This window comes from Quercus lobata, chromosome 12, assembly GCF_001633185.2.
Source record: "Quercus lobata isolate SW786 chromosome 12, ValleyOak3.0 Primary Assembly, whole genome shotgun sequence".
NCBI classification, from domain to species: domain Eukaryota; kingdom Viridiplantae; phylum Streptophyta; class Magnoliopsida; order Fagales; family Fagaceae; genus Quercus; species Quercus lobata.
In genome coordinates this window covers 16,430,232-16,454,479 of record NC_044915.1, presented here as the reverse complement: position 1 = coordinate 16,454,479, position 24,248 = coordinate 16,430,232, and the positions used below count along the sequence as shown (strand labels likewise).

General features: G+C 40.7%; 1 protein-coding gene across 1 annotated transcript; it reads left to right on the top strand.

The window, feature by feature from the left end:
• The first annotated feature begins 7,037 nt into the window (after nt 1-7,037).
• On the top strand, nt 7,038-22,258 carry LOC115970293 (glycosyltransferase BC10-like). The gene is made up of 2 exons (XM_031089947.1): nt 7,038-7,619; nt 21,623-22,258. Exons 1-2 carry the CDS (start codon nt 7,038-7,040, stop codon nt 22,256-22,258), a joined length of 1,218 nt encoding a protein of 405 aa, XP_030945807.1.
• The last annotated feature ends 1,990 nt before the right edge of the window (nt 22,259-24,248 follow it).

The following is a 24,248-nucleotide window of genomic DNA, read 5'->3' as shown; positions in this document are numbered from 1 at the left end:
TTTGGGGTTTGGGGGGTATTTTGGTCATTTTTAGGTTTCATGGGGTATTTTGGTCATTTTTTAGGTTTAGGTAGTATTTCGGTTAATTTTTAGGTTTCGGGGGTATTTTGGTCATTTTAAGGTTTCGGGGGTATTTTAGTCATTTTTTAGGTCCGTATTTTGGTAATTTTTTAGGTTTAGGGGAGTATATTGGTAATTTTTTGGTTTCAGGAGCATTTTGGTCATTTTTTAGGTTTAGGGGGTATTTTGGTCATTTTTAGGTTTAGGGGGGTATTTTGGTCAATTTTTAGGTTTTGAAAATATTTTGGTCATTTTATAGGTTTAGGTGGTATTTTGGTAATTTTTAGGTTTTGAGGATATTTTAGTCATTTTTTTAGTTTCAGAGGTATTTTGATCATTTTTTAGGTTTATGGGGGTATTTTGGTCAATTTTTAGGTTTCGAGGGGTATTTTGGTCATTTTTTAGATTTTAGGGGGGGGTGTGGGGTTTTAGTAATTTTTAGTGGTTTTTGATCATATTTGGTCTTTTTATAGGTTTAGGGGGCTATTTTGCTCATTTTAAATGATTTTAAGAGTACTTTGGTCATTTTTAAGTTTAAGGGGCATTTTGGTAATTTTGATTATTGGGTAATTTGGTGGGTTGGGTTTTGCCCATAATAATTGGGTTAGGTTTGGTCTGGGTTAGAAGTAATTAGTTAAATGGGCAATAAATAGATAAATAGATTTTATATACCCAACCTAATTATGCCCACTCCAAACCCACCAATTTGATACCCCTATTCAAAATCCATTAGGCATATATGATATGAGCTTGGCTCTGGACAATGGTTTAAGATACAATCATCTTGATATTGATAGCTTTGGCTAAAGGAAAAACCAACCACAAACTTGATTCGGGCCTCAACTTGGTTAATGGATCAAGAACCCCTAGGATTCGTCTAAGACTTATCCAGGAAGTTTCACCATACTTGTAAGTCACTAATCAATATTTAATACTCTTAACCACTAATTAAGGCAAGCACTAATGATATTTGACATAAAGGTATGTCTAGCCTAGCCCAAAAGTAAGGATGCATGACTCACGAAGCATCTTGGCTATCATTCACTTCAGCCAACCTTAGGATGTGGGGCCTGTCACTAGTTGACTTTTATCTCATGTGGGAGTAGCAACTCTCACTAGTAATTTCAGTTAATAGGAGGGAGAGAAATGACAAACAAAAGCCATCATTCCTAGGGATGGCAACGGGTTGGGTTCGGGGCGAGTTTCTTTATGCCCGAACCCACCCTGCGGGCCTACCCCCGAAACCTGAACCCATCCTGTTTAATAAATGGGGGTTTTTTTAACTCTCAAACCTGCCCTATCGGGCCCCGCCCAGCCATGACAAATTTGAAAGCCAAAATAAACCTCCACAAACCTAGATCATAAACCCCAAAAAAAAAAAAAAAAAAACCCCAAGATCATGTTCATCAATCTAAATCAGAAACCCAAAAACAAAAAGACCAAGATCATGTTCATCAAGACCAGAGTAGCTACCAAAACCCCAAGATCATTGTTCATCAATCAGATTAAAGATTGTTGCTCATCAATTGTACCTAAAACCCCAAGATCGCTGCTCATCAATAAGGGATAAGGATTTTGAGAGATGGGAGAAGGAGATGAGAGAGTTATGGCCTTGTGACGTGGAGGAGGGTCCGGTGAGGTGAGGAAGGAAGAGCGGCCTTTGCCAGTTGTAGCGAGGTGAAGGAGGCAGGGAGGTAGGGAGGAGGGATCGGCGAGGTGAAGAAGGGAGTGGCGCCGGCAAGGGAGCAGCGGTCGAAAGGCAGGGCGCCTGCGAGACTTCAAGTGAGAGTGAGGGAGAGAAAGAGAGGGTGGCTAAAAGAGGGAAAGAGAGGGTGAGAGTGAATGTAAGGAATTTAGGGTTAGAATTTAGGAAAAGTTTTTATTTAGTTAGGGTTTATATATATACACACACATATACGGGTCAGGTTCAGGTTAGGTATTATTAAAACCCGCACCCGACCCAAACCCCTTTTAGGTTTAATTTTTAAAATCCAAACTCGACCCTACTGTTTCACAGGTCGGGTTGGGTCGGGTCGGGTACCCACAGGTCAAGTTGTTTTTGCCATTCCTAATCATTCCTTTCACAGGGAATAACCCAAACACCATCTATAAATAGTAAATATCCCATCAACCCCACTAGGTGAGGGGTTGAACAATATTTACTCTCTTAACTACCACACATGCTTCACTGTTGTATCTTATTTTTCTCCACCACTTACTTAAGTATTAAAGAGTTTATGATTTTTAGCGAAAAAAAAAAAAAAAAAAAAAAGTTTATGATCAATCATCAGTGCAGCTCTACATTAAAGGCAGGGTAGTTACAATACCATCCTAACCTAGAAAAAAAAATTATATATATAATATTTTAAAATTTTTATGATTTGTCTACCCTTGAAAAAAAATTGTAACCACCTTAAATTTTTTTTAGGCTCAAACTTTAGTCCCCTTAACAATAAAATAAGCCCTTTCAAACAAAAGGAAAATGTCCAACAAAAAGAGTTCTATTCATCTGATTTTTTTGAGACAAATTTCTTAGCACTTAATAGTCAATTTCAAAATTACATGTTTTATATGCACAACAATGACTTATTTTTAGAGCTTGAATGAATTGGTAACCTTGCTGAAAAGTTAGTAAAGACATAGAAGCATGTCATATATCCATTAGTCTATTTGCTTTTAAAGTTAGTTTTGACCTTCTTGTTGCAGCTGTAATAGCGGAAAGCAGCTGTTCAACAATGAAATATATAAAGAATAAACTTGCAACTTGCAGCATTAATAATGAGACTATTATACAATAATTTTAAAATGTAAAAACTCATAAAAGAAAATGGTAAAACTTTATAAATTTTCTTTTTTTTGTTAATAAATAAAGTTTTCTTTTTATTAGATTTGTATAATTTAAATTTTTAATGACTACTCTGAAAAAAAATTCTTAAAGCTGCCACTATCAACCATCCAAAGTTATATGAGGCTTAGGAAAGAGGATTGTGTTTTCTTGATTGTATTTCAATTTCCCTTGCTCCAAAATGTGATCCCCCTAAGCCCTGAATTGTGGTTTTTTCCATTATTCCATAAATCACCGCCTACAATTGGCACCCTTTGTGGGAACCACGTAAGTTTAAGACTTGGGAAACACTAGTCGCTAACCCGTGCGATGCACAGGAAAGCTGTTAAGTTATCACTTATGACAGTGCTAAACAGCCTTAAAACCTAAGACTAACCCGTGGAATGGATTTGAAAATTTTTCACAAATAAAGAAAGTGTTACGTGAAGTTTTGTGAATATGATACCTTACATTTTGTGAAAATGAGAGTCATATTTGATATATTTAAGAAACAAATAAATATCTAACGTGCGTAATACTAATAGATATCTAACTCTTATCACAAAAAATGAATGTTTCACGTTAGGATTACAATCTCAAAATTCCCTATCCTATAGTCAATACTAAACATTCAATTACTAAATTAAAAATATTAATTAACCAAAAATTACTTATTTATTTATATAAATAAGTAAACATTGATAATTATATTATAATAATATAAGAATTAAAAGTACTTAAGATATTTGTTGCATGTCAATCGATTTGTGTTTGGGTTAAGATTAAAAATTAAAATTATTTCACTATTTAACTTATTTTTGTTACAATTTATGAACCTTATTACATTTTTTGACACTATTCATAAGCCTCACTGTACTATTTTAATTAACTTTTACCTTTATTTATAGTACTTTAAACAATAATTTTTTAATTTCAACAAAATAATTGATATTCAAACACACCTTTAATTAATATCATCAGTCACTACACGTCTCCCATCACATTGGGCTCAAAGCTAAAAAAAAAAAAAAAAAACTAATGGCTTTGCCCCATCTTTTATTCAAAAATTAAAACCTTTCTACTTTCCCAATGCAAGTCACCGTGGAGGCTTTTTTTTTTTTTTTTGGGTAAACATCATGTGAAGGCTTTGGAAACATAAAAAAAATGAGTACAAAATGTCAAAAACAAAAAGAGAGATAGACAAAAGAAAGAGGAGGAAAAGAAGAAAAAAGAAGAAGAAACAGCCCCTGCTGTGTCTTCTTCTTCTCTGTTTTTTTTTTTTCCCCTTACAAATAAGAAATTTATGGAATGAAGAGGAAGATTACGAAGAGAGAGATGAGATTATTTTGGTTTTCGTGATTTATGGGTTTGGTTTGTGTTGGGTGTGTATTGTGTTTGAGGAAATTTATGGGATGAGCAGGAAGATGACGAAGAGGGAGATGGGAAATTATTTTGGTTTTGGTCTGGATCTGTGCTTATATGTACTGTTTTGGTTTGTGTAAACAAAAAGAGAGAAACTACAGAGACTGGAGACAGACAAAAGAAAGAGGAGGAAAAGAAGAAAAAAGAAGAAGAAACCGCCCCTGCTGCGTCATCTTCTTCTTCTCTTTTTTTTTTTTTTTCCTTACAAATAAGAAATTTATGGAATGAAGAGGAAGATGACGAAGAGAGAGATGAGATTATTTTGGTTTTGGTGATTTATGGGTTTGGTTTGTGTTGGGTGTGTATTGTGTTTGAAGAAATTTATGAGATGAGGAGGAAGATGACGAAGAGGGAGATTGGAAATTATTTTGGTTTTGGTTTGGATCTGTGCTCATATGTACTGTTTTGGTTTGTGTTGGGAAAGGCAGAGCATCGTGAAAGGCAAAGGCAGAGTATTGGGCTTTAGAAAACTGTTATTACGTTATTTTTTTTTTTAATGTTATTTTTTTAATAATATGCTGATATGGAAATTTGTGGGAGTTTCAAAAGTTTCGGTTTTATATATATACATAGATGAGTATAGACACTGGATTTACAAGGGTCACGCACTCTTAAGGACCGAACAGTCCCAAACTCCCAAGTGGACCGGTCCATTTAGTGGCACCTAAAATTATTAATAACTAGTCGGAAACTCGTGCAACGCACGGGAACTTACCTATTTATAATAGACTAAAACAATTTTATAAAATTTTAAATTGATTATGAAACTATACTATTGCGTAAATTGCTCCTATCTTTTTGAATTACAATTTGATTAATAAGCCATTGCTTGAACATGCAATGAGTTGCAAAAAATCTAACTAACAAATTTAGATATTGAAACAAAACAAAATATATATATGACTACCAAATAGAGAAATATAAGAGAAAGATAGGTTACCTTCAAGAGAATAATCCGTAGTTATAACAGTTGAAATTTGCTAAACTGTTTCAAATATTGCAAAAAATTGAACCCAAAAATTTAGATGGTTAAACTTTCAAAAGTCAATAAAATTAAAAATCAAAAGATTCAGAACCTACAAATTATTATATAAAAAAAAAAAAAAAGTCATTATTGCGAGACAATTTTAGTAAGGATGGAAAGCTTTTCTAAGTCTTTTTTATCCAATTCTTCCTAATTGATGAAAAAATTGGTTCAAACATTGTCAAACACTTTGAAGGTGCAAATAATATAGGCTTCCAACATAATCTTTAATTAATAAACAAAGAAGCATGACACCATAAGAGAAAACATAAGATAACATATAGTGCATATACCTTACTCCACAGCTATTAAAAAATATCCACGCAAAAGGAATTGAAAACTTGTACAACAAATGCAATAAGCTACTTCTGATGTGAGACAACCTAATATACGTCTCCATAAGATAAAGCTTAAGGTTATATAATCTAAAATAATATAGAATATAGCATCTTTGAACCACACAAAAAGTTAGCAAACTTACTACAATACTTGTAGTTATACTATATATTGTAAAGTACTACTCCATCGTCAATGAAAGTCATGTAAAATCTCATGGGGCTTGGAAAAATAGACAGTCACAAGATCACCTCCACCAGACACAAAACAAAAGCAAAAAAAAACTTATTCACAAAAAAGAGAAAAAGCAATAGTAAATGTACCAAAGAAATTGAAGTTTAGGGTTTTCTCTCTTAGTGGAGACGGACTGCTTTAGGGTTTTCAAAGATTTTGTCTCTTATATATATATAAGAGACTCCTGTTAGAACTCACTCACTATTCTATTTAATTTTAAAAATTAATTTTTTTTAAATGATGCTGTGGAAAATTGTTTTTTAAAAATTAAAATGATGATGTGGAAAATTGTGGGAGTTTTAAAGGTTTCGGTTTTATAGAATATATAGATTAAATAGAACACCATTTGTTACACACACCTAAGTGTAATAAGTTTTATCCAGCTAAATATCCATCCCAAATGGTAGAAACCCAATTGCAAAATTTTATAGGGAACCTCTTTCATGGTTGGCTTGGTTTCATGACTTTTAATAATAATCAATACTTACAATATTTCATTCGACACATTCCTTCTTTGTTTGTTTGTTTTTATTTCTATATTATTATTATTATTATTTTAATAAACTCATATGTACTTTCTTTGTTGCTTTATATGGCTGAATCCTTTCAAATCAATTAATCAAGGCAGGGTAATTTATTTGGATAGAGAAGAAGCAGATGAATGAGGAGCTTAGCAAGGAGAGTATATGAACATGCCCTGGCCTTTGCTTAACGTGAGATACAAGAAGCTAAGTCATGCGACGTCGTAGGAGACTGTGTGTGGAATTCTCCTGTTACCCTGCCTACAATTGATAATTATCCTTTATTTTATATATATATTTATCTTTAAGATCTTCAGGTTTATTTGGTCCGTTAGAACTGGGTTAGAATTTCCAAAAGGTTTGAGTGCAACCTAATTAAATTCCTTTTGATACAAATTCCTCTTACTTAATTCATCCTGTAGATGTTACCTACCTACAAATGCAATATAGAACATGCAATATAGAATAAACTAATGATGATAACGAAAAAGTTTACCATTACTTGAGCTATAAGCGTTTAATTCGCTTTAGCAATTTAAGCTACTATAACAATCTCTTAATTAATTCTCACCCCCGACCCCTCTATCTATCTCCTCTGTGTCAGTGTGTGGTAACAATGGGAAATGAGCAACATCTATGGCAAAGGATTTCCAACGCCTTCTGTTTCCAAATACAATCAAGCCGTATCTTTCAAGTTTTCTTCTTTGTTATTGGTTTGACGTTTGGATTTTTAACTTGTCTATACCTCAAAAGCTTATTGCCTTTATTACAAGTCCCAACATATTCTACTATTTCACCAATATCATCAACAGTACTAGTACCGCCAGCACTACATACACCACCACCTCCACCACCACCAATAGAATCATCGCCATCAAGTTTAGTTGAATCAGCAAATGGGGCATCCAACTATACAAGTGTTTTGCTGAAAAAACAGGAGCTCCTTACTCATAATATGAGTGACCAAGAGTTGTTCCAGAAAGCATTAATGGTTCCACAAACAGAACTGCCTGGCCGGCAGGTTCCAAAGGTGGCTTTCATGTTCTTGACAAAAGGGCCCTTGCCATTGGCAACCTTGTGGGAAAAGTTTTTCAAAGGGCATGAAGGCTTTTACTCCATATATGTGCATGCAAATCCTTCTTTCAATGATTCAGAGCCTCAAGATTCTATCTTCTGTGGTAGAAGAATCCCTAGCCAGGTAATATGTTTCTTCAGTAAAAAAAATTGTCGCTGGGTGATTATTCTTTTTTATAATTGATGTTGAATAGAGCTTCGTCAACCAAGAAAATGAAAATCATTAAAAAAAAAACAAATAATTCAAATTTTAATTTGATTGACAAAAACGATATACACACAATCATTGCCCTTACGTATTTCCAAGCATGACAATACGATGAGGTGGAGTACCTTCTAAGATTCAGAAATTTGGGATGAAATTTTCTTCTATTGAATTCTCCAATATTCTCTAATTTTAATTTAGATCTAAACATGTGGCATTCTAAAATCAAATAAATGTTACGGTTGTCTTAAATTTAGCTAAAAATAAGAGAAAATTAGAGGAATTTTTTTACTCTTGGGCTAAAACTATAAATAAAGAAGTTCCTCCATCACCACCATTAGAATCATCACCATCAAGTTTAGTTTGATCAGCAAATGTATTGAAGAGAATGATTCTTTTTTTTATATAAAATTTAATTGTGGGGCCCGGCCCAGAAATAATGGGCTATTCCAAATTCAGGCCCGTCCGAGGAGCGTCCTGTCCGAAGAGAAACCACGTATGAAGCATTACTCAAACCCATAAACGCCAAGGAAACCTGTCCGAGGAGTAACTCCTCCTCGGACATCACGAAGCCCAGACGAGGAACTCTCCCCAGCCACTTCAGTTCATCCTCCCAACATATAAAATGAATAAAATCCAAAATATCCCATGGAGAGCTACCACTACATTAATTGCGCCCCAACCACCCTCTTGGCCGCATTAATGAGGAAATGACCCCTGAACAGTACCGCCTTGGCCTCTGCAACTCACATGGGGAGAGATGAAGGTGTCTGATGGGACAGCCACTCAAGTAGGTGCTTAGATAGTCAACAAGTGTAGGGTTGAGATGAGAGAAGGGAACTATATAATGTAGTGGAGTCCCTTAGAGAAGGGGACGAAAATTTCTGTATGAGGAAATAAAGAAACAAACTTATACGTGAGAGATCCATTCTGGTGTTTTTATTTTCTGCAACAATGCTTCCCATGTATCAGACCGAACAGACTCACTGAGACCAAGTTCTTTGACCCATCCTCTACAAATATTTATTGTGGGTTGCGCTTTGGGCCAGGGCCTGATCAATCGAATTTGGGCCAGGAAAATCGTGCAACTACAATTGGCGCCGTCTGTGGGAAGAACTAGAGCATCAGTTAGCACAACGGTCAAGCATGGCAGAACTAGGTCCGCACCAAGAGAATCCTCGCGAGGCTGACTCCCAACAGACACAACCCGCCGAGTCCCAGAGGCAAAATAACCCCGTCAATGCAGGCAACGGGGGAAATCGCGAGGGAAGTGTGCATATTATCCGGACAAGCCAGAGTCACACTCAGATAGGTAGTCACGTGTCCCAGAAGCGAAATAGTCACCAGGCCATGCAGCGAGAGATAGATGATCTGAAAAGGAAGCTACGACGAGCACAGCGAAGGCGATCTCCTTCAGACTCGGACAAGTCCTCTAATGCGGAGGATGTGAGTTACCGACGGAGGTCAAGGACCCCCCCAAGTGAAACCTTTACCTACGAAAAGGAACCATGCCCTGTGCGGAAGTATGAGAGCGCATCTAGTAAGGGTTCGGGAAACGACGCCATGAAGAAGGCGTTGGATCAGGTTTCAAGGTCCCCCTTCACGTATAGAATTGAAGGGGCTGAGCTGCCTCGATGGTTCAACCAACCAGCATTCGCCATTTATAGCGGTCGATCAGACCCGGTAGAGCATGTGAGTCAATTTAACCAAAAGATGGCGATCTACTCGCAAAATGAGGCCCTTATGTGCAAAATCTTCCCGTCCAGCTTGGGATCAATGGCGATGAGGTGGTTCAACGGCCTGAAGACAAATTCCATAAGCTCTTACAAGCAGCTCACTCGAGATTTCTGCTCTCGCTTTATCACCAACACCAGAGTCCCCAGGCCCCTCGGTTCGCTATTGTCCTTGTCCATGCACGAGGGAGAGACTCTGAAAGCATACTCCGATAGATACTGGGAAGTATATAATGACCTGGATGATAACCACGATGCTGTCGCTATCAGCACATTCAAAAGCGGCCTCCCCACCGACCATGGCTTAAGGAAGTCCCTCACTGGCAAACCAGTTGCCAACATTGATCAGTTGAGGGATAGGATAGACAAGTACAAAAGAGTGGAGGAAGATCAGCTGCAAGGGAGGGGGAAGGAGAAGGTTATCCACCCCAAAGCAAATGATTTCAGGTCGGAACGGCACAATCATGGTCAGCCGAGGAGAGATTTTGTGCAACAGGCTGGGCAGAGTAACCCGCAAATAGTGAATGCCATATTCAGAGAGCCCGTACAACAGGTACTGGAGAAAGTAAGTGATGAACCCTATTTCAGGTGGCCGGGAAAGATGGCTGGAGAACCTTCCAAACGTAACCAAAACCTGTACTGCCACTATCATCAGGACCATGGGCACACTACTGAGGACTGCAGGAATCTGTGGAATCATCTGGATCAGTTGGTCCGAGAGGGAAAGTTACGTCACCTGCTGCACCCGTCGAGTGGCCACACCGGCCAAGCAACACAAGAGCCGCGAAAGGACGTGACCTTAAGACCACCCACCGGGACAATACATGTCATCTTCGCTGCACCAGGAAGAACGGGACCACCCATCCCCAGGGTGCTAGCTGTTGATCGGCTCCCCTCCGGGAGCAGGCAGAGGGAACACAAAAGGTCAAAAAAGGGAAGCTCTTTGATACTGGGGTTCTCGGATGAGGATAAGAGAGGAACTATTCAACCTCACGATGATGCCTTGGTGGTCACTCTGAGGATTGGGGGCTTTAACGTGAAAAGGGTGTTGGTGGATTCGGGAAGTGCAGTAGAGATAATGTACCCTGATCTATACAAGGGGCTGAACCTGAAGCCAGAAGATTTGGCAGTTTATGATTCCCCCCTTCTTAGCTTCGAGGGAAGAATGGTTACGCCAAAGGGACAAATCTGACTACCCGTACAGACTGGGGCGGAGGTGGTGGAAGTGAATTTTATCGTCGTCGACGCTTACTCACCCTACACCGCGATAGTCGCCAGGCCATGGATCCACGCCCTGGAAGCCGTAACCTCCACACTTCATCAGAAGGTGAAATACCCATCCAAAGGACAAGTGGAAGAGATCCGAGGAGATCAGTCCGTATCCAGGCAGTGTATGGTGGCCGCCGTCTTACAACGGCCCCATGCCGAGTCCTCGGCCCCTGAAAGTTTATAGCAATCAGCCGCCTCGGCAGAGCAAAACGACGGACTGGCTGAGGAGATAGGGTGTGAAAGTTTAGATAAAATCGCTGTCAACGACGACCCGGAGAAGTTCTTTCTGGTCGGCTCGGAATTGCCCTCTCAAGAAAAGGAGGAACTGGTTGGATTTCTTAGAGAAAATGTCGACGTGTTCGCATGGGACGCCTACGACGCCCTGGGCGTCGATCCTAGCCTTATTTGTCATCACCTGAACGTCAACCCCTCTTTCACTCCGAAGAAGCAGCCACCCCGACGCCCTTCAAAGGAACATGCTAGTGCCGTAAAAGACGAAGTAGCAAAGCTAAAAAGAGCGGGGGCTATCAAGGAGGTCTTTTACCCAGAGTGGCTGGCAAACACTGTGGTGGTAAAGAAGAAGACAGGGAAATGGAGGGTCTGCGTAGACTTCACGGACCTGAACAAGGCATGCCCAAAGGACCCATTCCCCCTACCCCGAATTGATCGATTGGTGGATGCAACCGTGGGGCACCCTCGAATGAGCTTCCTGGATGCCTTCCAAGGCTATCATCAGATACCCCTTGCGCTAGAGGACCAAGAGAAAACGGCTTTCATGACGCCCATCGGAAACTATCATTACAAGGTGATCCCGTTTGGGCTAAAGAACGCAGGCTCAACCTACCAAAGAATGATGACTCGGATGTTTGAACCACAACTGGGCAAGATCATTGAGGTTTATATAGATGATATGGTCGTCAAGAGTAGAAGGGCGTCCGAGCACGTGAAGGACCTCGGAACAATCTTCACCATATTAAGGGAGCACCGGTTGCGGCTGAATGCCTCCAAATGTTCATTCGGGGTCGGGTCTGGGAAATTCCTAGGGTATATGGTCACCCACAGGGGAATAGAAGTAAGTCCCGATCAAATCAAAGCCATTAACAGCCTACAGGCTCCTCGGAATCCGAAAGAAGTACAGAAGCTCACTAGTATGATTGCGGCATTGAACCGGTTCATATCGAGATCGGCGGATCGATGTCGGCCTTTCTACCTCCTGATAAACAAGTGGAAAGAGTTTGCATGGTCGGAGGATTGCGTTCAGGCTTTCCAGTAACTTAAAGACTACCTGTCCCGACCACCCATCATGTCCAGCCCTGAGGCGGATGAGGTGCTGTTTGCCTACATCGCCGTAGCTCCCCACGCTGTAAGCCTGGTACTGATACGGGATGATAATGGGGTGCAGCGACCGGTGTACTATGTGAGCAAATCACTACATGAGGCCGAGGTGCGATACCTACCTTTAGAAAAGGCAATTCTGGCAATAGTGCATGCAACCCGAAAACTTCCTCATTACTTTCAGGCGCACACGGTCATCGTTCTGACTCAGCTTCCCCTCCGAGCAGTGCTTCGAAGCGCTGACTATACAGGAAGGATCGCCATGTGGAGTGCGCTCTTGGGAGCCTTTGATATAAAATATATGCCCAGATCCTCCATCAAAGGGCAGGTCCTCGCAGACTTGGTAGCGGAGTTTGCTGAGCCCTCCATAGAAACAATAACCGAGAAGAGGGACATGGATGGGAAGTCGGTTGGTGCGATCTCAACAGGGAGGAACACGCATTGGAAGGTCTACGTAGATGGCGCAGCCAACCAGAGAGGGTCAGGAGTTGGGATAGTTTTAATATCCCCGGACGGTGCTGCCATTGAAAAATCATTAAGGCTCGGATTCTCGGCTACGAACAATGAAGCCGAATACGAAGCCTTACTACAAGGGATGACGATGGTTCAAAGGTTGGGCGGAAAAATGATAGAAGCGTTCTCGGACTCCAGACTGGTAGTCGGACAGGTGATGGGTGAGCTGGAAGCCCGAGACACTAGGATGCAAGAGTATCTGGGACAAGTCAGGCGGCTGCAGACGAATTTTGAGTCCTTCAATGTGACACACATTTCCAGGAGTGGCAACACCCATGCGGACTCGCTGGCCACTCTCGCCACGTCCTCGGCACATAATCTGCCGTGAGTAATCCTGGTTGAAGATCTAGCTAAGGCAAGTCCCATCAGTAGAGGCCCTGCCAGAGTCCACCAGATCAGAAAGAGTCACAGCTGGATGGATCCCATAAAGAACTTCCTGCAAAACGACGTCTTGCCGGAAGAGAAATTGGAAGCCGAGAAAATACGAAGGAATGCTCCTCGGTTTTGGCTGTCAGAGGACCACAAACTATATCGGCGCTCCTATTCTGGACCGTACCTACTCTGCGTACACCCAGAAGAATCCGAATCTCTGCTTGAGGAGTTACACGAGGGGATTTGTGGAAGTCATACCGGAGGGAGATCGCTGGCACACAGGGCACTTACCCAGGGGTACTGGTGGCCGAACATGCAGAGAGAGGCCCAAGAATACGCCAAGAAGTGCGATCAGTGCCAAAGATTCGCCCCGAATATCCACCAACTCGGATCGGCGCTCCTATTCTGGACCGTACCTACTCTGCGTACACCCAGAAGAATCCGAATCTCTGCTTGAGGAGTTGCACGAGGGGATTTGTGGAAGTCATACCGGAGGGAGATCGCTGGCACACAGGGCACTTACCCAGGGGTACTAGTGGCCGAACATGCAGAGAGAGGCCCAAGAATACGCCAAGAAGTGCGATCAGTGCCAAAGATTCGCCCCGAATATCCACCAACTCGGAGGAGTTCTCAACCCCCTCTCGAGTCCATGGCCGTTCGCACAATGGGGCCTTGATCTAGTTGGACCCTTCCCCAAGGCCGCAGGGAACAAGCGATACATAATAGTCGGAACGGACTACTTCACTAAATGGGTGGAGGCTGAACCATTGGCCAACATTAGGGACGTGGACGCCCAAAAATTCATTTGGAAGAACATCATCACCCGCTTCGGGACCCCGCATACACTCATTTCCGACAATGGTCTGCAGTTCGACAGTAAAAACTTTAGGGAGTATTGCCGCGAGTTTGGAATCATCAACCGATATTCCACCCCCGCCTACCCTCAGGGAAATGGACAGGTCGAAGCCGTGAACAAGGTCATAGTGAACGGACTGAAGAAGAGGTTGGACGATGCGAAGGGGAGATGGGTAGAAGAACTCCCCATGTCTTATGGACTTATCGGACGACGTCGCGACGATCGACCGGTGAGACCCCCTTCTCGATGACTTACGGGGCTGAGGCCGTGCTCCCGATTGAGAACAACTTTCCCACACTGAGGTTTAGATTGTTTACCCCAAGCGATAACGACGAGTTATTGGAACGGAGTCTGGACCTAGCCGAAGAAAGAAGGGAAAAAAGCGATGATTCATGTGGCCTATTATCACCAGAAGCTAAGACAAGGGTATGATGCTAACGTCAAACCACGGCCTCTGGGGCCAGGTGATCTCGTAATGAGGAAGATTCTTGGCAGCGCAAAGAACCCCTCTTGGGGCAAGTTGGGGCCCAATTGGGAAGGACCATACCGTGTCACATCCGTGGCCGGAATAGGCGCCTACTACCTAGAAGATTTAGATGAAAAAGCTGTACCTCGACCATGGAATGTAAATAACCTCAAAAGATATTATTATTAATGAGAATGGCTTAGCATACGTTTTCTTTCATGATTATCCGCTGCTTGCTGGGCTACTGACAACTATTCATAGTTTTAAACAGAACCCAAGTCCTGCATGGCTCCTCGGACCACAGACTTGGGGGAAATTATTACTAATATAAGTTTTAAACAGAACCTAGTCCTGCATGGCTCCACGGACCACAGACTAAGGGGAAATTAATACTTAAGGCAACTATTCATAGTTTTAAACAGAACCCAAGTCCTGCATGGCTCCTCGGACCACAGACTTGGGGGAAATTATTACTAATATAAGTTTTAAACAGAACCTAGTCCTGCATGGCTCCACGGACCACAGACTAAGGGGAAATTAATACTTAAGGCAACTATTCATAGTTTTAAACAGAACCCAAGTCCTGCATGGCTCCTCGGACCACAGACTTGGGGGAAATTATTACTCATATAAGTTTTAAACAGAACCTAGTCCTGCATGGCTCCACGGACCACAGACTAAGGGGAAATTAATACTTAAGGCAACTATTCATAGTTTTAAACAGAACCCAAGTCCTGCATGGCTCCTCGGACCACAGACTTGGGGGAAATTATTACTCATAAGTTTTAAACAGAACCTAGTCCTGCATGGCTCCACGGACCACAGACTAAGGGGAAATTAATACTTAAGGCAACTATTCATAGTTTTAAACAGAACCCAAGTCCTGCATGGCTCCTCGGACCACAGACTTGGGGGAAATTATTACTAATATAAGTTTTAAACAGAACCTAGTCCTGCATGGCTCCACGGACCACAGACTAAGGGGAAATTAATACTTAAGGCAACTATTCATAGTTTTAAACAGAACCCAAGTCCTGCATGGCTCCTCGGACCACAGACTTGGGGGAAATTATTACTAATATAAGTTTTAAACAGAACCTAGTCCTGCATGGCTCCACGGACCACAGACTAAGGGGAAATTAATACTTAAGGCAACTATTCATAGTTTTAAACAGAACCCAAGTCCTGCATGGCTCCTCGGACCACAGACTTGGGGGAAAATTATTACTCATAAGTTTTAAACAGAACCTAGTCCTGCATGGCTCCACGGACCACAGACTAAGGGGAAATTAATACTTAAGGCAACTATTCATAGTTTTAAACAGAACCCAAGTCCTGCATGGCTCCTCGGACCACAGACTTGGGGAAAATTATTACTAATATAAGTTTTAAACAGAACCTAGTCCTGCATGGCTCCACAGACCACAGACTAAGGGGAAATTAATACTTAAGACAACTATTCATAGCTTTAAACAGAACCTAAGTCCTGCATGGCTCCTCGGGCCACAGACTTGGGGGAAATTATTGCTTATGGTAGATTGGGAGATCATTGCTTAAAGGAAACCATTTTAATACGTGCGCGCAGTCTGGCACCATCGCAACCCTCAGATGCGCAGCCCAAAAACCCATTTTATCTTAACCGTTTATCTATATCTACATAGTTGCAAATGTTTAAAGAAGAGCGCTACTGACGTGCATCCATAGTAAGCAAAACGAACATTTTATATTAATATTCCGAGTACATTAGAAGGAGAGGTCCTTACAAAAGAGCGGGAGAATAGGACGACTCTCGGTCAAAAAAGTAAAGAGTACAAAGATCAAAAGCCTAGAAGGCTAAGCCTCAGCAGGAGGATCTCCTTTCTGCTCGGGCTGAGGAGGCGGAACCTCGATGGTAGAGTCTACGACGGGATCATTCGCCATATCGGGCACAAGGACAGCATCAGGCGTCGCCAGATCCTGCTCAGAGGCTGCTTGGACACCATCAGGATGCGCTCGGATCTCTTTAGGATAGAAAATGCTCTCGGGCAGTCTCAGCGCCGAGTCAGCAGGAACTCTTGCCGCGTCGAGGGCACGAGACCATCAGATATCGCAATACTCCCGGCATACCTCGGGGATCTCCTCGGATAGCCTGGCCTCCGTCTCTTCGGCCCCGAGCTGGCGTGCAGCACTCTTCTCAGCCTCTGTGGCTTCTCGGATCAGTTGGGCCTCCTCTTTGACCCGTCGCAGCTCATCCTCGACCCTTTGCAGAGCGGTCTTAAGACCTTACACTACCTGTTTCTCGGTGGCAAGGTTAAGCTGGGTCGAGAACAGCTCCTTGCGCTGGTCCTCCGCCTGGGCCTCAGCATTCTTCAAACCAGCCTCTGCAGACTTGCGCCGGTTCTCCGACTCCTTGAACTTGTCTATGAGTTCAGCGTAATCGTGCTGGAGGGATCCCAAGGTTTTCTCCACCTCCGCTCGCGCCTGGTTCTCGACCTCAGCCCGACTACTGTTACCACGGCAAAATTCCTCAGCCACGAATACCTGCTGGGTAATCTACAAACGAAACAAGATTGCTGTAATCTAAGGTCAAATAAATTAATGAAACAGTAAAAGGATTACTTACCATCGCGAGATCCCTTTTAAGGGATAGGAAGATCTCGGGCTGAGAGAACCGCCTATAAGCCTCCATATCCCGAGAAAGGAGTAGGGGCTGCTCTAAGGCCTCGGCCACGTAGCCCGTCCGGCCTCGATTGTAATCTCGGATCGAAGCATTGTAGGGAATGGCCACCCCATCCAGCTCCAATCTGGGGCCCCATACACGCGGGATAGCACGTACATCCGCAAGAGTCTCCTCATCTCGACTCTCCGAGGAGTTGCCCCTACTGCTCCTTGGCGCGCGAGTGGTTTTTTGTTGCTTGGTCGGTTGGGCAACTACCTCGCCCTCCTCAGGAGTGTCGGCCGGCCTTTTCTTCTTTAAGTCCGGATTAATCTTAAGGCCAAGGTCTGAGGTGTCCGTAGGAGCCACAGGAGGGAGGGTCTTGCCCTGTGGTGGAGTTGGCGCCTTCGAGGACTGTCCTTTCGGCAACCGGCCTTTCCCTCGGGAGGCCATCAGCTCCTTTAGAGTTTTTCCTTTCTCTGCCATGGGCTCTATCTCCTCGTCCGAAGTATCGTCCGAGCAGAGAACGATGGAAGGAACACCAACTGCAGAATGTCGGTCCCGCTCTCCTTCGGGATCAGAAAATTCCACCAGGGGGGTCTGTTGAACTTCCTCCTCAAAATAAAACTCGTCTATTTCTGCCTCAAGGGAAAGACGAGATGATTCAGCTTCCTCTTCGACCTGAGCGGCAGCACCAGGCTCGTTTGGCGGAGGTAGCTGCTCTGCCAAGTAGGGATCTCTAACACCGAGCAACACAACTGGTGGCAGATCGTGTTCAGCTAGGAATCCGTCCCTGGACACGTCGATCCGAGCCAACCTCGGACTACCAGCCCTTATGGCGTGACCGATAGCCTGGAAAGAGCTGCTTAGGGGTTGATAGCCCAGAACCAGATGGGCAGCACGCAACTGCCCGTCCTCGGAAACGTAGATCTCCGACCTAAGAAGGTAGTTCAGCGCTGGCACGTTCACAAAGTGTAGCCGAGGGGCGACGTGAATTTTATCTGCAAACAATCAAGGAAAAGGGGATTAGTCCACGAAATCTTCCAATTATAAAGAAAGCAAAAAGTGTAACCCCTCAATGCTAAATCCTATCCCAAAAGGGACCGATCCTAGAGACGCCGCACCTGGGTTTCCTGCCCGAGTTGGACAATGAATACCGTCGAACCACTCCCCAGAAGCAATAAGGAAATCATTCTTCACTGTCTTATTGGATATTGGGAGACAAGAGATCAAGCTAACGTCCTCGTTCCGGGATTTAAGATAATACCCCTCATCCCCGAGGCGATGACATTCATACAGATAAGCCACATCGTGCCAAGTAAGGCCTAGATTCATCCGCTCGTTTAAGACATCTACACAGCCTAGTATCTTGAACATATTCGGGGCACACTGGTACGGCGTCAACCTATGGTTGAACAAGTACTCCCTTGTAATCCTACGCATGGGAAGTGTCATCCCTCCCTCTATGAAGGCAATCATGGGGATAACGACTTCTCCCGCACGCCTATCTGTCAATATTCCTTCAAGAGGACAGTACCGCAGCCCAACCCCCGGGGGAATGTGATATTTAGCCCTAAAGGCTTCCATAGCGGCGGGGGTGTTAACTAATTTCTCAAATCTACCCATCTGGACTGAACCGAGGAACAAAAGTAAAGACTCAGAAAAAAAAAGTAGAGTCCGAGGAGGAAATTGAAACAGCAAGATGAACGAAATGTACTGGTACCTTCACAAAACGTTCAATGAGGCGCCTGGGAATCTCTCGTGGACGAAACGCTTCACAAAAACGGCTACGATGGCGTAACGGTCGCAAGTGTTCGTGTATCTCTGGGGTTCGATGGAGTTCTCTGGAAGCCTCTAAGGTTTGTGAAATGCAGATAAAAGAAGAAACTGAACCCCTATGACGTCTTATATAGCCAGGAGGAGAGAGAAAAGATCGCTCCTGCCTAAAAATACGGGAAAAAACGATAGCCGTTCGATCTACGCCACACCGTTGGATGAGGGAACATAACGCCTCCAGAAGTTAATGGCCGCGCCTCGTAAATTGCAGCGCGTCAGAAGTAACGGTCCGCACGCGCGCCACACGCTCTCCTTATTTCCACCCTCTCCCAAAATATCAAAACCCCGTCTTTTCCTCCTCGGAGGGAGATAGAAACCGGAGTTTTGAGGGGCTAATGTGGGGCCCGGCCCAGAAATAATGGGCTATTCCAAATTCAGGCCCGTCCGAGGAGCGTCCTGTCCGAAGAGAAACCACGTATGAAGCATTACTCAAACCCATAAACGCCAAGGAAACCTGTTCGAGGAGTAACTCCTCCTCGGACATCACGAAGCCCAGACGAGGAACTCTCCCCAGCCACTTCAGTTCATCCTCCCAACATATAAAATGAATAAAATCCAAAATATCCCATGGAGAGCTACCACCACATTAATTGCGCCCCAACCACCCTCTTGGCCGCATTAATGAGGAAATGACCCCTGAACAGTACCGCCTTGGCCTCTGCAACTCACATGGGGAGAGATGAAGGCGTCTGATGGGACAGCCACTCAAGTAGGTGCTTAGATAGTCAACAAGTGTAGGGTTGAGATGAGAGAAGGGAACTATATAATGTAGTGGAGTCCCTTAGAGAAGGGGACGAAAATTTCTGTATAAGGAAATAAAGAAACAAACTTATACGTGAGAGATCCATTCTGGTGTTTTTATTTTCTGCAACAATGCTTCCCATGTATCAGACCGAACAGACTCACTGAGACCAAGTTCTTTGACCCATCCTCTACAAATATTTATTGTGGGTTGCGCTTTGGGCCAGGGCCTGATCAATCGAATTTGGGCCAGGAAAATCGTGCAACTACATTAATTTTTACACAAGTTGGGGGAGGATTTTTGAGCTCTATTTTTCCTTATTAAGGAGAATAGACAATATTATTGATAAATTCAAATTTTCTGTCACATCTTTTTATATTTCACTTTATATTCTACTAATTACAATATGTTATGCATTCTCAAAAAAAAAAAAAAATTACAATATGTCATGTGTTTGACTTTTTCAATTTTAAATTTTGGTTATTTTATAAGTAGCATAAAAAAAATAAAAAATAAAACATGGCCGACAATAAGAAAAGTCAAAATAATACATAGTAAGTTGTGATTTGTGGAGTACAAAATAAAAATAAAAAGAAGAAGAAGAAAGTGGAATAGATAAGTAATATATACATAAATATATACAATTTATATTCTACTAATTATAATATGTCATGCATTCTCAAAAAAAAAAAAAATTACAATATGTCATGTGTTTGACTTTTTCAATTTTAAATTTTGGTTATTTTATAAGTAACATTAAAAAAAAAAAAAAAAAACACATGGCCGGCAATAAGAAAAGTCAAAATAGTACATGGTAAGTTGTGATTTGTAGAGCATAAAATAAAAATAAAAAGAAGAAGAAGAAAGTGGAATAGATAAGTAATATATACATAAATATATACAATTGAATAAGTAATATTTTACTATGTAAATGAAAAATCTATAAGTATTGTATAAGAACTTAAATTGATCATTTATATATTAATATTTATAGTATACTTTTAGCCTTAATCACATGAATGAAATAATTATTTTTTTATTGAAAATTTACCCTCTTAAATCCATTTTTCATTCACAATCCTAACAAACATGTAGAATACATTAGGTTCCAAGTATATAATAGTTATTTTGACCCATAAATAACAAAGCAATACATCAACAAAAAAAAACTATTTTAACAATTTATTTTTTCAATAAATCTCTCCAAAAAAATAATAAATTTTCTTTTCATGACTTTGCACTCTTTCATGTTCCAAAAATCAACAAAATAGTAGGGAAAAAAATATTTGACTACTAACGAAAATTACATAAACTAAGCATATTGAAGTATTGAGCACATAGTCTGAAAATTGCATTGTTGGAACTTGGAATTAGGTTGATAAAACTTGAAATTCCTTAGACAACATTTTTGTTACTCATACCAAATAGTTATTTTGTTTCTGATTTGAGAATGAATTTTCTTTAGCCACATGCCATAAATATAACTATATTAGAACCACTAAATATTTGACATGTAATCTTTACAAAAACAATGGATTTGAGTGAGGCTTTTATCTATTTGTAATGTTATTATTTTTTATGAGTTACTGTGTTTTTTTTTTTTTTTTTTTAAGTTCCCAAAAGATTAATTTAATTTTTTAGGGGGTAGTTATACTTTTTGGGAGATCAAAATCTTTAAAAATATCATTTTAATAAATAATACAAGTACCTTACTAGAATTTCTCAACAATTTTTTCCCCTGGTTTTTTTTGGGGAAGAGGGGGCGCCTTAAATTTTTTTAATGCCCAAACTTTAAAAAATTAAAAAATATACGTATGACCTAAAAACAGTTTCAAAATTTTGGGGGCCACTGACAGGGTAGGATTGTGGGTGCATTATGTCTCTCTCTAGAACCATCTAATTATAATGGAGGTGTCAACGTTGATAAGAGTATGAGAGATGACAAAGAAGAGGAGGGGCGTAAGTGAAAGCGAGAGTCAGTATATATATAAAGAAATTAAAGATTTCCATCCCCCTACATATCCCTGCTTTCCATGAATATTTGCAAATTAAAAATATTTCATATTCACGTAAGCAATAATTAAGGTATTAAACTATAAATAATTAGTTAATTTTTTTTTTTCATAAATTAAAATTATATGAGCATCATTAATTTGTTTTTGCAGCCAGTGTATTGGGGTACATCCTCAATGATTGATGCAGAGAGACGCCTATTAGCAAATGCCCTACTTGACATCTCCAATCAAAGATTTGTATTGCTCTCAGAATCTTGCATTCCATTATTCAACTTCAAGATCATTTATAACTACCTCATGGACTCGCATTTGAGCTTCCTAGGTTCCTTCGACGACCCAAGGAAGGCAGGTCGCGGTCGATATAGTCCCCAAATGTGGCCCATTATAAACATCACAGATTGGAGAAAAGGGGCTCAATGGTTTGAAGTGCACCGTCACCTTGCCATGCACATTGTGTCTGACACCAAATACTACCCTATTTTTCAAGAACATTGCCTCATGCCCTGTTACATGGATGAACATTATATTCCAACACTTGTGAACTTGTTGTACTCAGAGTTAAACTCGAATCGAAGCATTACATGGGTTGATTGGTCGAGGGGTGGCCCTCATCCTGCAAAATTTGGATGGAGTGCTATCACTAATGAGTTTTTGAATCAAATTCGATGTGGATCAACATGTCCTTATAATGGAAATACTACAAAAATATGTTTCTTGTTTGCTAGGAAATTCTTACCTAGTGCATTGGAGCCTTTGTTAAGGGTTGCTCCATTGTTGCTTGGTTGAGAGCCATAGAGTTTTTCAAACATCGTTAATATTTATATGATTAAATAAAGTGAGAGTAAATCATATAATTCCATTCAAATTTCAATCTTGGATACATATATACATACATACATATATATATATATATATGTGTGTGTGTGTGTGTCCTTCTATGCACGGAGAGAATAATTTATAAGCATTTTTTATAAGTAATTGTTTATATGCTTTAACAATGTTTATGATTAAATCATCCCATATGAGAAAATCAGTACAAGAAGGCCTTCAGTTAGCATGATGGTATCCAAAACATTCTTTTTGGAAACAAACTCGGTGAGAGCCTTCCTAACATAAGAGCAAAGTTTTTTCTTACCATTTTATATTTGAACCTTTGTAAGGTAATAATTAATATCAAAAGAATCAGCCTCATCGTTAAAAGGAAAACACATACTTTTATCTATATTTATAATCATGTCAAAACTCAACTTTTGCACTCTCAAGAGTAGGGACGAAGCCAGGATTCTATTGATGGGGCCGAAATATGAATTAAATTTTTTTTATGATGATCCAAATAAGCACCCATTGATCAACAAAATTTTAACAAATGAAAAAACACAAAATAACTATTTATTCATATATTGCAATGCAAATATCTATCAAAATTATGTTCAACATTCTATTTAATCTAGGAGATCATAGATGATTAATTCCTTTCTAAATGTCGTAGCAATTTCCGTTTCAATGTTTAAAATCATAGAGTATGTTAAAAACTCATCTTCAATTAATATACAAAATCAAAGTGTCCATTAAATATTATCTTCCATTTTGTTATGAAACTTAGTTTTGAAAATACTGATTCCATATTTGTAATGGAAATTAGAAGATTAAGTGTAACAATGAAAAGTACAAATTTTTAAGCAAAACACTAAAACCGATGGCTCAGCCACCGAAGCTGCTAGTGTCGGAGATTAAACGAATTGCAAGGAATGTGGCTCTGGTGATCGACTGAGTTACCATGACCATCGCCAAAGTGATTTCTCCGAATCTCCAATGATCAGACCCTTAATACCGGTGACCGGAACGATGGCTTCACTTATTGGACCTCTAACACTGGTCGTTAGAACAATGGCTCCGCGCGACCACCAGACCCTGGAACTGGTCATTGGAACAACGAGTCTAACCACTGCACCACTGACACCAGTCGTCAAAATGGTAGCTCTAGTGATTGGGCCGCCGAAATTGATCACTAGATTGGCAGCTCTAGTAACTAGACTACTTGCATCGGCTGCCCAACCCACCGAACTGGTGACCTATCCATTAAATGGTGTGAGAGGAAGCCACTGTGTATTCTTGAAAAATGTTTTACCAAATTTTTAAAGGTAAAACATTTTACAACTTTTTATAAAAGAATTTATGGTCAACATAAAATATTTTACATGTTTGACCACCTTTTACATGTAAACAAACAACTAGAAATGGGAAAACATTTTTTGAAAAATATTTTACTTCAAAAAAAACGGAACTTTATACTCTTTAGCTAGCAAAATTTCAAGATAATTAAAGATTAATAACTATGATATCTATCAAATGTTTAAATTTCAATATGGAGGAATGTCCGCTAAATTTTGAGAGATTAAGAAAATAAACATTATTTATTGTCAAGATAGTAAGAAGAAGAATGATAGTAAGAAGCATGATAGAGGCAAAGATCAAGGGAAGAAGGAAATCATCAAAGAAGACAAGCCTAAATGACAATGTTGATTTATAATTGTTGTGTATTGTACAAAATGGCATGTTGTTTTTCATTACTGTGTATATGTTAAGTATTAAGCGTGTGGATGGCACGTGTGAAGAGTTTGTTAGTCTTGTTAGATTTTGGAGGGAAAATCTGTTAGTTACTTCCCCTATTTTCCTTTTCTGTTGTATATATATACATAGTTGTACCATTGTTTCCAATTAATGCAATATACTTGTATCACAACCACTGATTGGAGGAGAGAATTACCCTACATGG

What these genes read in the sequence shown, in the direction of transcription:
- LOC115970293 (XM_031089947.1), top strand. Translation starts at nt 7,038, where the DNA reads ATGGGAAATGAGCAACATCTATGGCAAAGGATTTCCAACGCCTTCTGT. An exon ending in GTAGAAGAATCCCTAGCCAG is followed by an intron (nt 7,620 to 21,622) that starts GTAATATGTTTC and finishes TTGTTTTTGCAG; the next exon opens with CCAGTGTATTGGGGTACATC.